At 41.6% G+C, this 14,394-nt stretch overlaps 1 protein-coding gene across 1 annotated transcript; it reads left to right on the plus strand.

The window, feature by feature from the left end:
* The first annotated feature begins 9,793 nt into the window (after positions 1–9,793).
* On the plus strand, positions 9,794–14,016 carry LOC127777420 (RPM1-interacting protein 4-like). Its single transcript, XM_052304008.1, has 3 exons — positions 9,794–10,125; positions 12,040–12,825; positions 13,782–14,016. The coding sequence occupies exons 1-3, from the start codon at positions 10,120–10,122 to the stop codon at positions 13,815–13,817; spliced, it is 828 nt and encodes a 275-aa protein (XP_052159968.1). The 5' UTR covers positions 9,794–10,119; the 3' UTR covers positions 13,818–14,016.
* Positions 14,017–14,394: the final 378 nt, after the last annotated feature.

Below are 14,394 nucleotides of genomic sequence, written 5' to 3' on the forward strand. Positions count from 1 at the left end.
GCTTTGGTACTTTTTTTTTAAGTACCAGGCCTAATATACAACTATTGGTCTTGATACGTCATGGGTATCAGACCAGGTACCACCAACCTTAGTACCATGGGTACCAGGTTTGGTACCCCAAGCATCTGATCTGATACCTATGGTACTAGATCTAGTACCTTAGGTATCAACCAGATATGATACCTCAGGTATCAAGTATCGGATCAAACGGTACCCCAAGCATCTGATCTGATACCTATGGTACTAGATCTGGTACCTTAAGTATCAACCAGATATGATAACTCAAGTATCAAGTCTCGGATCAATCGGTACCCCAAGCATCTAATCTGATACCTATGGTACTAGATCTGGTACCTCACGTATCAACCAGATCTGATACCTCAGGTATCAAGTATCTGATCAAACACTGGTACCAGATTTGGTACCTGACAGTGCGTACCAGGTTTGGTACCCCAAGTATCGAATCTGATATCATAGTACTAGATCTTGTACCTCAGGTACCAACCAGATCTGGTACCTCAGGTATCAAGTATCGTATCAGATATTGGTGCCAGATTGGTATTAGACAGGGGACCTGATGCCAGTGCATGGACACGTGGGGGAGTAGCAGACACGTGAAGGGTATGGGTGAACGATGCAGACGCGTGGGGACACATGGACGCGGTTGGTGGGGGCAATGACTCGTTATTAACCCATCATAATCTATCCCGTTTAGCAGGATGCCGTGGTCTAGCAGTTCTCTATTTTTAATTCCGAATTTCAGTTATTCCTAATTGTATTTCTATATGGACTCTAGTCTCCTCTTCTAATATTCCTTATTTTTTAATTCCGAATTTCAGCTATTTCTAAATTGTATTTCTATATAGACTCTGTTTTTTCTTTTTCTCCGATTAATGTGAGAATTTCTAGGCCGTGAGAGCAAACGTGGAAGCTCATTTTTCTATTCCTTTAATAATATAATAGATATTGTACTAGAGTCCAACTTAGAGATATCAAAATCATTTACTTTTATATACTTTCCTTTTCTACCCAGTATCCCTGAAAATAAATTGAAGTGCTAGACATACACGCGGCTAGCATAAACCATGTGTGTATCCAAGTATCATGCGGTCGTAAGCCACCACAACATACACTATACGTATAGTATGTTGAGATGGACCACCAATAAAACTCTCCCTCACGGTTAGCAGTTAAAAAATAGGGATTTCCCTATTGCTCTATAATTAGCGGTTCTTACTTTACAGTTGGCCGTGAAGATATATTGCTTTGGCAGTTTACAGGCTAACCTTAGCGGTTTTTGGCCGCCAAAGAAATTACGGATTATTGTATACACATGCTGGTCTCCTCCGTTCCTTTCCAGATGAACGACTTTGATTGTATGTAGCGCAGCTGCATGCCCACCGTGCGGCACACACGCGATTCCCCCCGTTCACTCGCTCTGCTCTGGCTGCTGTGCCAGCCTACCACGATTAATTAACGACTATATATATCAAGCTAGGTAGCCGCAACTGATGATGCAAGTGAGGGTGCATAGCTAGATATGAATGTTTTAATTTGGTGCTTAATTAAAAGAGATTATCACGGTCAGGATGCAAACCGTTGGTCTCGTCCTATACTCTACAGGATCAGTAGCTTGCAGTTGCTGTTGCAGCATCGGAGAAACCCGATCTGGAGCTCGCATTGTACACACATTGCTGGCATGTCTGGTGCCCTTGCATGTGGATGTTTAACTGGGTTTCACATGTGCAACTGGGTTAATTTTTTTTGTTTTTGTTTAGCCAACGGTGTGTAAAAGAAAATCTTGTGCCCGATGCTTTGGTTGTTGGAAATCATATAGCTAGGTTAATTGTTCAAAGTTGTGGAAATTAGGATTTCGCGCCAAAATTAGTTCAGCGAAAGCCATAGAATTTATGGGCAAAAAAAAGTGTTGTTTGCATGCATGAAACATATAATCAGTATTCGCAGGAGATGACTTAATGTCACAATATTATTATTGGCGTCAAACCTAGTTTGACGTAAACCCTACTATCCGCCGCACTATTTGGCAAAAAACATTGTATAAGTGGAAAGTTACTAGATGTACACACTAGAGAACCTTCGTGTCAAAATTTGGTTCGCTTATTGGCGAAACTAGTTTGACGTAAGCCCTAAAATTCATTGGCACAAATTAAGGTGTTATTTCCCTACTAGATGTGACGTATCATATTAGTCTTCGTGTCAGAACCTGATTGTTGGTTTGTTCCTACACTAGTATATATTGACCACCAATGGACTACTTACACGTTTCACCATGATTGTATTGTTTCTACCTCTATTGCCTAGCTAGAGTCACAGGGGACATGTTATGCTCCAAAAGGTAAAACCTCTTTGCTATTGAGCAGTGGTAACCAAGTGTCAGATAATAAATTATCTTAATGACAATCTAGCAGGTAGGTTAATTAAGAACTTATTTTTTAGCCACTGGTGTAAAAGAAAATCTTGTAATCGATGCTTTGTTTATTAGAAATCGTATAGTATGCGAGAAACAAAAAAAAAATCATATAGATTCATTGTTTTAAGTAAGTTGAGGAAATTTGGATTTCACGTCAAAATTAGTTCAACGCAAACCCTAGGACTTATTAGAAAAAAAGCGTTGCTTACGTGGAATGTATTCATCAGATGACTTATATCACAGTACTATTAATTATTGGTGCCAAAACTAGTTCGACATAAGCCCTAGTATCTACCCGAGTATTCGTTGGCCAAAAACGTTTCTTACATGGAAAGTTATTTGATGTAAAGTGCGTTTATTGGCATAACTAGCTAGTTTGACGTATATAAAATATTACTAGACGTGATGTCACATATTAGAGGCCATTCTCTGTCAGAACTTGATTATCGGCTTATTCCTATACTAGTATATATTGACCATCCAATGGACTACCTACATGTCTTAACAATTTTTTTGAACACTATTGGCTAGAGACACAACTAGTATCATATTTGCTGCCGTTGATCTGATTAATAGTACCAAGTACCTCCCTGCCTTACCCACCGTCTACACCCTAGAGCAATGTTGCCACCTCACCTTAGAGTAGTGTTGCCACCTCACATACTTCGATTAGCCAGGCTCACCCTACTATGACCCGTATAATCTAGAGCAGTGTCATTTATCTTGGTGAAAAATTGAAATGCCCATTATTTGCTCCTTTCGAAATTTAAAGTTGCCAAAGTAGCCACAAGATAATAAAGATATGCCTCTTCTTGTGCAAATAATTGATAAATATGTGCATCTCTATTCTAGGAATAAATTTATTTTCTTTAGCAGCATTAATTTTAATAGAAATCTTGGTGTATCAAAATTAATACAGTGTACTAGAGTCCACAAACGTAGATGTCGGACGAATCTTTACTCTTGTAGACTCCACTCCAACCTACCTACCCCAGTAGAAACAAACCGAGTGGCAACATAAACCATGTGACATACTACTCCCTTCCCGTCCCTTTCCAGATGAGCGACCCAGATCGAAACAACTGCACAACCTCCAGTACAATCTCCAAACGGCAGAGGATGCCCACTTAATTCCTCTGCGTTTCCTACAAGGGAGGGAGAGAGAGAGAGAGAGAGAGAGAGACTGGCAACGCATGCAACGCAGCTAAAGCTAGCCCAGCCACGGCCACCGCGCGCGCTGCGCATCCAGCCACCGGCGACGTACGGATGCTCCGCTGTCCGCCGCTGCTGCTGCGCCAGCTAGCCCAGCAAACGGCTAGCTAGCTAGCAAAACGCCAGCACACGCAAGCCGTGACGCCGCCAAGTGAGATCAGGAGGAAAGCCTTGAAACCCGCGCGCGACAAAAAGGGAAAGCTATTAGGGCGCTGGCTGTGGCTGTGGCTGGCCTCGCATTCAAGTGAGTGACTCTCTCCTGAGAAGCGTGAGGCGAGAGCGAGCGAGAGGGGATCGATCAGGGGAGGGAGGCAGATCTAGAGGGATTAGGGATTTAGGGCTAGGGCCCGCGCGCGGCGTCGATCGCCGGAGTTAGGTCGTAGGGATGGGGAAGCCGGTGAAGCAGAAGACGACGACGTGGCTGGTCGAGCTTCTCAGGGAGTACTGCCAGCGCGCGGCGGCGCAGGCTACCGCGGGGAACGGGGCGGTGGCGGCGGCTGCGGCGGTGGAGGGGGAGATCAACACCGACGGGTTGGCGGCGCTGGCCGCGGAGGCGGAGGGTTTTGCGGCCGCAAACGGGGAGGGCTGGGTGGCGCCGGCCGTCGAGGGAGAGGGAGAGGGTTTCGTCGGGGCGCCGGTTGTGGAGGGGGAGGAAGGTTTGACGGCGGAGCTTCCGGTGGCGGCGGAGAGGAAGTACCGGGGGGCGAGGAAGAGGCCGTGGGGGAAGTACGCGGCGGAGATCCGCATCCGCAACACGATGGGGGTGAAGGAGAGGGTGTGGCTGGGCACGTTCGGCACCGCCGAGGAGGCCGCCTGGGCGTACGACACCGCGGCGACGGTGATCCACGGGGACAAGGCGACGACCAACTTCCCCCGCGCGCCGCTGCGACCGGCGACCACGCCGGTGATGCGTTCCATGCTCGTCTTCTTCGGGATCGCCCACCTGGTGCGCTCCCTCGTTCCAAGGGCACGTGGCCCACGTGGACGCGGTGGTGGTGCCGGTGGACGCGGCAGAAGCCGACGCCGTCGCGCGGCGGCGGCGGCGGCGCCATCAGCCCCAGCAAGCGAGGCTCCTCCTCCTCCTCCTCCTCCCTCGTCGGCGCTGGTTCCTGAGCCCGAGCTACAAGTTCAAGGCGGCCGTGGAGAGCGCGGGCGCGGGCGTGGACGTAGACGCGGTGGCGGTCGCCGCGGCCGCCGCGGCCGCGGGCGCACGCCGGCGAGGGTGGTCGCCGAGGATTCTCCGATGCTGCAGGCGACTACACCCGCTGCAGCTCCGGCGCTGGCACCTGCACCGGCCAATCAAGCCATCTTCCAGCCGATGATCATCCCTCCCGGCGGCGGCGTGGTGGCTCCTGATGACTTCCTGCTGTCGGCCATCTCCGACGACGAGCCCGTGCTGCCGCACAAGAAGCCGAAGCTCCTCGGCGTCTACACCCCGCCGGACAGCCCTGATCAGTTCGTCATGGAGTTCTTCGCGGATCTCGGCGACGGCGACGACATCCTCAGCTCCTCGTTCTGGCAGGATCCGGCCGGCGACGGCGAGGACACACAGTAAGCAACCAGAATGATCCTGATCCTGAATAATTATGGTGTGCTGCATCGAAGGGATTAATTCATTGACGACGATGCTGGAAGAACTCCTCGGTGTGTTGTGATGAGATTATCATCAGAAGAATCGTTTAGTTATTTTGATCTACGTTTCGATCCTTGGCCTCATGGCTCTTTGAGCATATCATGTTGTGAATTGTGATATGCTATATGTATCTGTACTCAGTTTAATTTACCTGTTTTCCTATACTGATGCTGGTTTGTTCATGTCATGTAGGCATGAAACCAGCATGTTTACCTAGTTTTTTTTTTATGACAAAAGAACCATTGTTGTAAGTCAATTTAAGTTATTCTCTAGACACTAGCATGATGGCTGTGTGTTGCAACGTTTTTTTTTTCTTAATTGTCTACTATACTATCATTATGCTAATTTTATTGTCATTATGTAAGATAAAATTTTTCATAATATTCTATTGTCATATTTTTTCTTTCGACAGGAACTATGGCATGTGAGGCTAAGAGACAAGCAACTCACAGTTCATGGGTCCCGTATGGTAGTTGGGTGGTGGTGGTGGTGGCAGACTCACCACCACTACCATCTTTTGTATTAGTATAGACTAGGTAGACAAATATCCGTGCATTACAACAGATAATTCAAAATAGAAAAAAATCGCATATGTCCTTGTTGAAAAAAAATATTAGCTTCTATTTGTTTCAAACAAGTCTTTTTGTCTCAAAAAGCGAAAAGAAAAATGTCATTGCTAGATTTTTGTACAAATCGATGACAGTATCTTTGTTAAAGTATGTCATTTTCATATGATTAGAAAATATGTACTTGTCAATAAATTGTGTTGTCTATCTCATTTTAAACTGCAATGAAAACCTAAAAAGTTTGTAAGTTTTCTTAATCGTGATGGCAAGAAAATTAAAGAACCTTATTGCAGCAAGAGCGCGCAACTAATGACTATTACTACAACACCACTCCACCAGTACATGATAAAAGCTGTTATAGCACTCACAAGTTATATTGATATTATGACCACTATTGTCTTATAGAAGTATAGTATAGAATTATAGATTATAGTCGGTGTTATCCATCTTGTTGTTGTTTACCATGAATAATTAATAATGTTTCATATATATATACCTTGATATGTCTTCATGTATAATTAGTTCATCACGTTATGGTATATATATATTATAGATTCTGTATCATTATGGTTTTCCCCATCATGCTATCATGTATTATGTTGTTTATATTGCTGTTTTGCAACCTCTTCTGATCAACGCGAATAATCTGTTAAGACCTCAAGATTAGGTAATAGTTTTTCTTAATCTATTAACTGTTTTTTTCCTGAAATTATACTGTATGTAGGCAGTGTCCCTCTTGTTTCTCATATAAGGGTATAATCAAAAGAACAGTGTAGCTACTCAAATATATCATGTATGCTTAAAAGGGATTACCGAATACATGCTTGTAGCAATGCTATACTCTGAGAACTTATCACAGGCGATGGTGTAATGGGCATCTAACTGAAATTCTGGAAAACATACAGTGCAAACCACACATCTGGTGTAAACCTGAAAACTATCGTTGGATCCAAAAATTGATGTTTGATATTTGTCCATGTTAACAAGAGTAAAACTTTTTCTCATGATTAAATCTGGAAGTAAAAGTTTTATTTTTGATGACGTGAACACCATTTTAGACATCTATTTTTTATGTAACGATAGTTTCTAAATTTCTATTACATATACAGTTTGTACTACATATTTTGCCCTGAATTCAGTTGACATATAATGATTTATCCAAAGGTGAATATATAGGTGATGCAGCAAGATGTGCAGTATGGTGCCTTGATAATTAATTATCTGAAATGGACAATATAGCAGGGTGAGTGAGAACTTTATGTATCCAACGGTGTAAAGACAATCTTGTCTAGTCAATTGTTTGGTAATTGTGCAAAGTCGAAGAAATCTAGATTTGGCACATAAAATAGTTCCACGGAGATATCCTCGAATTTATTGGCAAAAATGAGTTGCATATGTGGAAGAAAGTATTACTTGGCACAATGTTAAAGAATTAATGCCAAAATGTCATTGTTTAATTCCATTCGACGCCAAAACTAGTTTGACATAAGGCCTACAATTCATTGGCAAAAATTGTTGCACACGTGGAAAGTGGACAATACATACTAGAGACCCTTTGTGACAAAATCTGAGTGTTAATTTTATTTGGCATAAAAAATAGTTCGATGTAAGCCCTATAATTCATTGGCAGAAAGTCATTCCATACCTTGAAAGGTCGAAAGTTACTGGACAACGACGTAACGTAGTAGAGGCCCCTTTGTATCAGAATCTGTTCCAATACTAGTATACATATACCTACATATCCTTCACATATTTTTCACATATTGACATATATAGTCAATTCAAGTAATTATGAAATAAAAAAATGTTTCGGCATAATCTTATTTTTTTTTATTATTAAGTTCTAGTAGTGAATAATATCTGGATAACCTACTAGTAATCTGATCAGGAAAGGCATTTTTCCTATGATTTCAAAGCACACATGGTCACACACAATATGAGAGGGTTTGATGATAAATTGATTAGTTCTCTTGTAGTACCAGTATACTCTCAGTTATAATTCCTAAATTATGGAAGAAGCATGGTGTTTTTGTTTTCATGAAATTTATCTTATGATAATATTAATAAACATAGTTAAATTAATGGAATTCAATGTTGAAGTTGTTTCTTGGATACTCTCATTAGTTCATCAAGATATTTCAAACTATTGGATTGGCTGCCCACACATGTTTCTAAGGTGTGATATGATCTGTTCGTACTAGAATAACACTGCTTTCAACTGCAGTTTTAGTTAAAATCTATGAAAGATTATATTTACAGGATATATAGAATAAATTGTACTAACGATGAGGCATTCCTTGAACATGGTTTGTTCATATATATAAATTGACCATATGATTCCCGTGCATATATTATCAAATAGTGCTAGCAGATGCAGTGGATTATGGAGGTTATAGAACATCGGTATATATATAATATGTATAGTTTTGGAAAATGTTCAGTATATATTTATATATTATATACAAGATAAGAAGTCAAAACAGTATACTGCTAATTAATCTGCTATATATAATTAAGATGATCTTGGAGAGGAAAAACATATTATGGATACCTAGATAAGAATGTAAGAAGAAAATAAATTGAAATTGAATGTTTTAATTTCAAACATGTGAAGGCGTATAGTATAACTAATCCTGGTATAATGCTATTTCATTATGCATACATGCATGATTACTTGCTGTGAGAATCAATAACTAATATATTGCGCACTTCTTTAATACTTCCTCCATTTTTTTTTGTTTGAATTGGTTAGCTCAAAATTGAACTAACCAACGTCCCATACATTTGTGCAAGGAGGTAGTATATATTTGATTAAACGTCTCTGAGATACATACTTAATTAAGGGGAAAAAAAGCGGTGTGTAGAGTACTCTTATTATAGATTTTGTTGTTCTTTTAATGGTATTATTGATTTTGTGGTTCTATGAGAAGAAAAAACGCGGTCTTTGTGGCAATTTGATTTGTTGCATGCGTGCGTCCTAGCTATAGCTAGCTAGCTGGACTCAAAACACATTAAGAGAAGCATCCGAGTTTTATGTTACAAAATAATATATAGCTAAAAGAAGTTCTCTTAATCTCTTTCAGAGAAGTTGCAGTAGGTCCAACTGAAATGTAGATTTTCTTATTGATGAACTTGGTCTGAAAAATAATAAGTAGAGATATATATATAGCCTTTGGATGGTCATACATAAGGTGACAGGAAATACTGGTCGTGTCGTTGTGTATGGCATCAGAATTCACAACCAAATTAAGGTACTAATACTATCTAGTAGCTAGTATATGAATATCTCCTTTCTGTGGTAGACTGGTAGTATACGAGCATCTGAAAATATATATATTGACCAGCTGGTAAATCAGAGTTTCAATTAACTGAGACAAAGGCAAATCAGTAGCAACAATTAAATTAAATAAGAAACTTGCAGCTTTAGCACACCAGCCATGCATGCCGTGTGCATGTTCAAATTGACCAATTAAAAATAGATCACCACACACGCATACATCCACACGTACGGGCAAAGACGACTACGCCTCATATTTTCGCTTATACTTATACTTATACTTAATTATCAGCGGAAATTTAAATTTTCAACTATAAATTTAAAGTTAATTTTAAGATTTTTTTTTTCATCGAAGTTTATTTTTCAGTTTCTACTTTTAAATCGTTAAGAACATGTATATATTTTTTTTACAAATTAATTTTTGTTTGCAAATATATATGTTATTTAGCTTATTCCCCCAATAAACGAAACAATGGGGCCGGTACGATTATCTGAAGACGATGTCAGTGTAGGCAATGTCAAACAACGAAAGAGACGACGACTACATACATATCTGCAAGATGGACACGGTTGGTAGTAGGTAGGAAGTTTTTCTGCTGTTTCCTTCTCCCTTTTTCCTATATATATTCAGCCAAAGCCAGCCGTTTGCTAGCTAGCTTTCTTTGCTGCTCGATCTTAGTTATTGTCGCCATCTTCTCAACGTACTCGGGTGCCACCATTTCGCAGCTTGATTTTGCTCGATTAATTTGCTTTTATTAGGAGAGGCTGGATAATTTAAGCTCCTGATAAACACAAGCATATTGCATATATAGAGAGGCGTTTTTTGGGGGCGGTACGTGTTTGAGGTTGGCCTGCTTGTCTGCTTTCTCTCTCTCCTCTCTCAAGGGGAAGGGGAGAGAAGTAGCTAGAGCTCGCCGTCGTCGTCGATCGCCGCCGTCGATCGATTCGTCGTCGTCGTCGTCGCCGCCGTCTTCCGGTCGAACCCTCTTCAGGCGTATATATGGCCGTGAGTGCTTCAATTCTTCGTTGCTTAATTAATTGCCCTGCTTCAACTAATTTAATTCTTGCATATCAAAATTGTGTTCTTGCTGGCTTCTTGCTTTGCTTAATTAATCAATGTTCTTTCTGCTTTGTTATTCCTTGCATGCATAAACTGTTGTTTCACCTGTTTTCTCTGACGACCAAGCATGCCGTTGATCATGTTGCTAATTAATTACTTACCTTCATAAAGATCATTTCTAGGCTTAATTACGTTGGCAACAAATAGGATCATGAATCGAAGAGGACGAGTTAGCACATATGCATGCCGGAAATTAAACCATCTCGCTGAAATGAATTGATCTCTAGCGGAATTAGAGCAAGAAGAAATGGTAGAGAAAGGTTCCTGTCGCTCCAAGCTTCTTGTTGTTGACATGCACGATTAAGAAGATGATCTAGGAGACGCGTTCATATAGATCAATTTGTTTCAATTTGAAGATCTGTGCACACATTAATACATTAATTAATTGATGAGAACGAGTATGTCATTGAATATCTTGACGCGCCGCAATAAGATTATATATCCTTTTTATATAAGTACTGTCCGAGCGATCATCTTGGTTGGAAGTTAATTATATTGCTGTTTTCTTAATCTTGTTTACCCATTCAAACCACACATCCAGAATACAGTATGATTAGAAAGGCAAAAGAAACGCGGTTTTGTTTAATTTATAGCTACTTGGAAGCACGTAGCTTTCAAATACAGGAGGCGGTTCGCACGACTCTGACAGGAGCCATATAGCAATCCAATAGTATAGCAGATACAAAGTTGACCAGAAATACAGTATCCATATCTGATGATCTTCAGCTCTTGGTTCACTGAGATTAGAAAAATAAACATGGGACAATTCTTTAAAAAAAACATGAAATGCATGACACGTACCCACTTTGATTTTGCTTTTCCATTTTTCTTTATGAATGCCACTTTGCTGTTTGGCCCCATTTGACTGTGATGATTTTTTTTTTTGTAAATCTCAAAACAGCTAGATTATGACTAATACAGTGCTAATAATTTAATTTTGCATTTGTTTACAAATCCAGTTGATTTTTTAAAGAGTAAACTGCATCATATCCCCATGAACTTAATTGTTTGGTCGTGTATATCTTAGGTTCCTGACATGGGAGTTAAACATTTATGTCTAAGTTATGTATTATCTTCTATTGACTTACCTTTATTTAGAAAATGGATGTGCCATTGACCATGTAATTAAGCTAATTTTTGGTGACATATTTGCTAGCACGTACTGTAATGGAGAAAGTAACCTACAGGTAACTACATGTCATTTTATATAGACACAAATCAAGTCACACTTTCAAGACCTTATACATCAAAGTATTTTAAATAATTAGATTGCATATACAAAATAATTTATGTAGATTTCTCTTGTAAATCAGTTTTAGGTAGTACTGTGTGCAATTTTGTAGGATCTTAACAAATACTCTATGTTACAGTAGAAATTTGTGGTTATTTTTGTATTAATATTTTCAAAACTGTATTGATTAATGTATAAAATAATAAGTTCTTTGCCTTATTATATATCATAACACTGTGAGAAATCACCCAAAAATAAGACAGAAGAAGTGAGAAACAAAGGGTGCTCCCACCATCTCAGTGACCACAATAGATCACATCATATACCATCACATCAACCAGAAAATTATTTTCTAAATAAGTTCTTGCTAATAACAAGAGAGAGTTAGGGATTTATCTCATCACTTTTTTTTAACAAATTTATGTTTGTGTGTCTTATGACTGAAGCCGAGAGTGTGAAACATTAATTATTCCCATTATCTAAAAATATTCTTGTATATGATTTTGTCACGTTTTTTAAATGCCCACGAGGACATGGTCTGATGAGTGTGTGATTTTGTGCACTTGCAGAAACGGCCCAGCGTGCCCAAGTTCGGCACCTGGGAGGCCGACAATGTCGGGTACACGCTCTACTTCGACAAGATCCGCGAGAACAAGGGCGCCACCGCGCCGCCGCTCCGCCATCCGTACAACCATAACGACCCCGCCGAAAACCCCGGCGTGATCCGCGCCGCCGACAACCTCGCCGCCGCGCCGTCCTCCAGGCCGGCGACGTCGAGCGGCCACCGCGAATCGCAGAGGCATCATCAGCAGCCGCCGGGCTCCCACCAGCACCACCGGCGCTCCGGCAGCGTGGCGTCGGACCCGGGCGACTTCCAGAGCAAGTTCGCGCCGCCGCCGCAGTTCCGCCCAAGCCCAAGCCCCTCCCAATACGATCACCACAGCTCCGACCACCGCCATGGCCACGGACACCACCCACCCCATGCCGGGTACAACTGCGGCGGCGGTGGGCGCCGCGCGCCGTCGCCGTCGCCGCAGGTGCACGCGGCGTCGAGGCGGCACCACCACGGCCGCCACCACCAGCAGGTGGCGCCCAAGGCGCGGTCCGCGTCCGCCTCGCCGCAGCACAACATATACGGCCGCCAGAGGGCGTCGGCGGTGCCCAAGTTCGGGGTGTGGGACGAGCAGAACGGCGAGGCGGCGGTGCAGGGGTTCACGGTGATGTTCGACAACGTGAAGCGGAGCCGAGCCGTGGCCCGGGGCGCCGGCGCGGCCGGCGTCGTCCCGCGCTCGCCGCCGCAGGAGATAAGCGCCGCCAACATGAGGCACTCTCGGGATCACTCCCTCATGTCCAAGGTACACGTTGTTTGCATCGCAGCAGGTCACTGCCTTTCTCCGTTCTAAAATATAGCAATAAGGATCAGATTGAATATAGAGTAAAATGCACCGGCGGTCTTTAAACTTGTCATGAGGTTTCACTTAGGTCCACGAACTTGCAAAGCGCACATCGAGGTCCCTAAACTTGGTTTATTGTATCTTCCCGGTCCAAAACCGCGTTTAACCGTGATCTTGCTTACGTGGCACGCCACGTGGATGATGACATGGAATTTTTTTATTTTTTTCTCCCTTTTTCCTTCTTTTTTTCTCTTTCTTCCTTGTCGAAAAGACGAAAATGCCTTGTACACGTCGTCCATGTCATCGTCTTTTCATAAAAGAGAAAAAAAAAGAAGGAAGGAGGGAGAAAAAATTTCAAAAAATCCATGTTATCGTCCACGTGGCATGCCACGTAGGCAAGACCACGGTCAAACGTGGCTTTAGATCAGGATGATATAATAAACCAAGTTTAGAGACCTCGATGTACGCTTTGCAAGTTCGTGGACCTAAGTGAAACCTCCTGACAAGTTTAAGGACCGCTGGTGCATTTTACTCTTGAATATATTGTAATCAGGGTTTGCAATTTCGAAACTTGTGTTTTTGCCGCTGGTGACCGAAAGAACTGAATTTTCGGAATTTTTTGGACGATTTTTTTTTTGATTTTTTAACATATTTTGACCAAATTTAAAAATGTTTGGCAAAAACTGAAAATTTCGGGGAGATTTTAACCTTGTCGGTGGGGGCCGAGATTTCGGAAATTTCGAGCCGAAATTTCAAACCATGGCTGTCTAGTCTCATAATATTAAGATTTGTTCAATTCTGCTATAATTGCTATATTTTGGAATGAAGAGACTATTAGCTAGGCATGACTAATCTTCCCGAGTGTTCTATGGCTTTCTGTGCTGAAAATTATGCTTGTGCTGTGCTGAAACATGCAGATGTTCGGGTGCTTCCAACCAACCACAAGAGAATGAGGACGAACGGCGATGTTTCTCTGATCCGATCCTGTACATGTATCAACGTATGTGACCTTGACCTAGCTAGGTCTTGATCATTATCTCCCCTTTCTTTTTCTGTGTGGTGGTCTTGGGATGTTGGTCTTTCTTCTATGTTCTTTCACTGGATTGGTTTTTGACTTGAGAAAATTCCAAAAGGTTGAGTGTATATATATATATATATATATATATATATATATATATATATATATATATATATATATATATATATATATATATATATGTATATGTTACATGGGATGTATAAGTGAGTACATTATTGATCTATCATGTGTGCTTCTTTAGTTTTCACTTGTGTCTCTTCTCCTTTTGGTGAAGAAAGAGATAGAAGTCACCCAGTCCATGGTCACCAACGCAGCAGCAGCCTGCGTACCACCCTTGCTGGGCTATATATCCCTCGCAAGGAATAAGTTCTCTTTGAGTCCCTAAATACTACTCTAATCTAATTCGTATCCATTAACCGTAATATAAGATATCTTGGCCTTCTAACTATTGAAACCGGTGTAATTTGACTTCCTCAGCGGTTTTAAGAGCA

The sequence above is a fragment of the Oryza glaberrima genome, chromosome 6 (genome assembly GCF_000147395.1).
Source record: "Oryza glaberrima chromosome 6, OglaRS2, whole genome shotgun sequence".
Taxonomy (NCBI): Eukaryota; Viridiplantae; Streptophyta; class Magnoliopsida; order Poales; family Poaceae; genus Oryza; species Oryza glaberrima.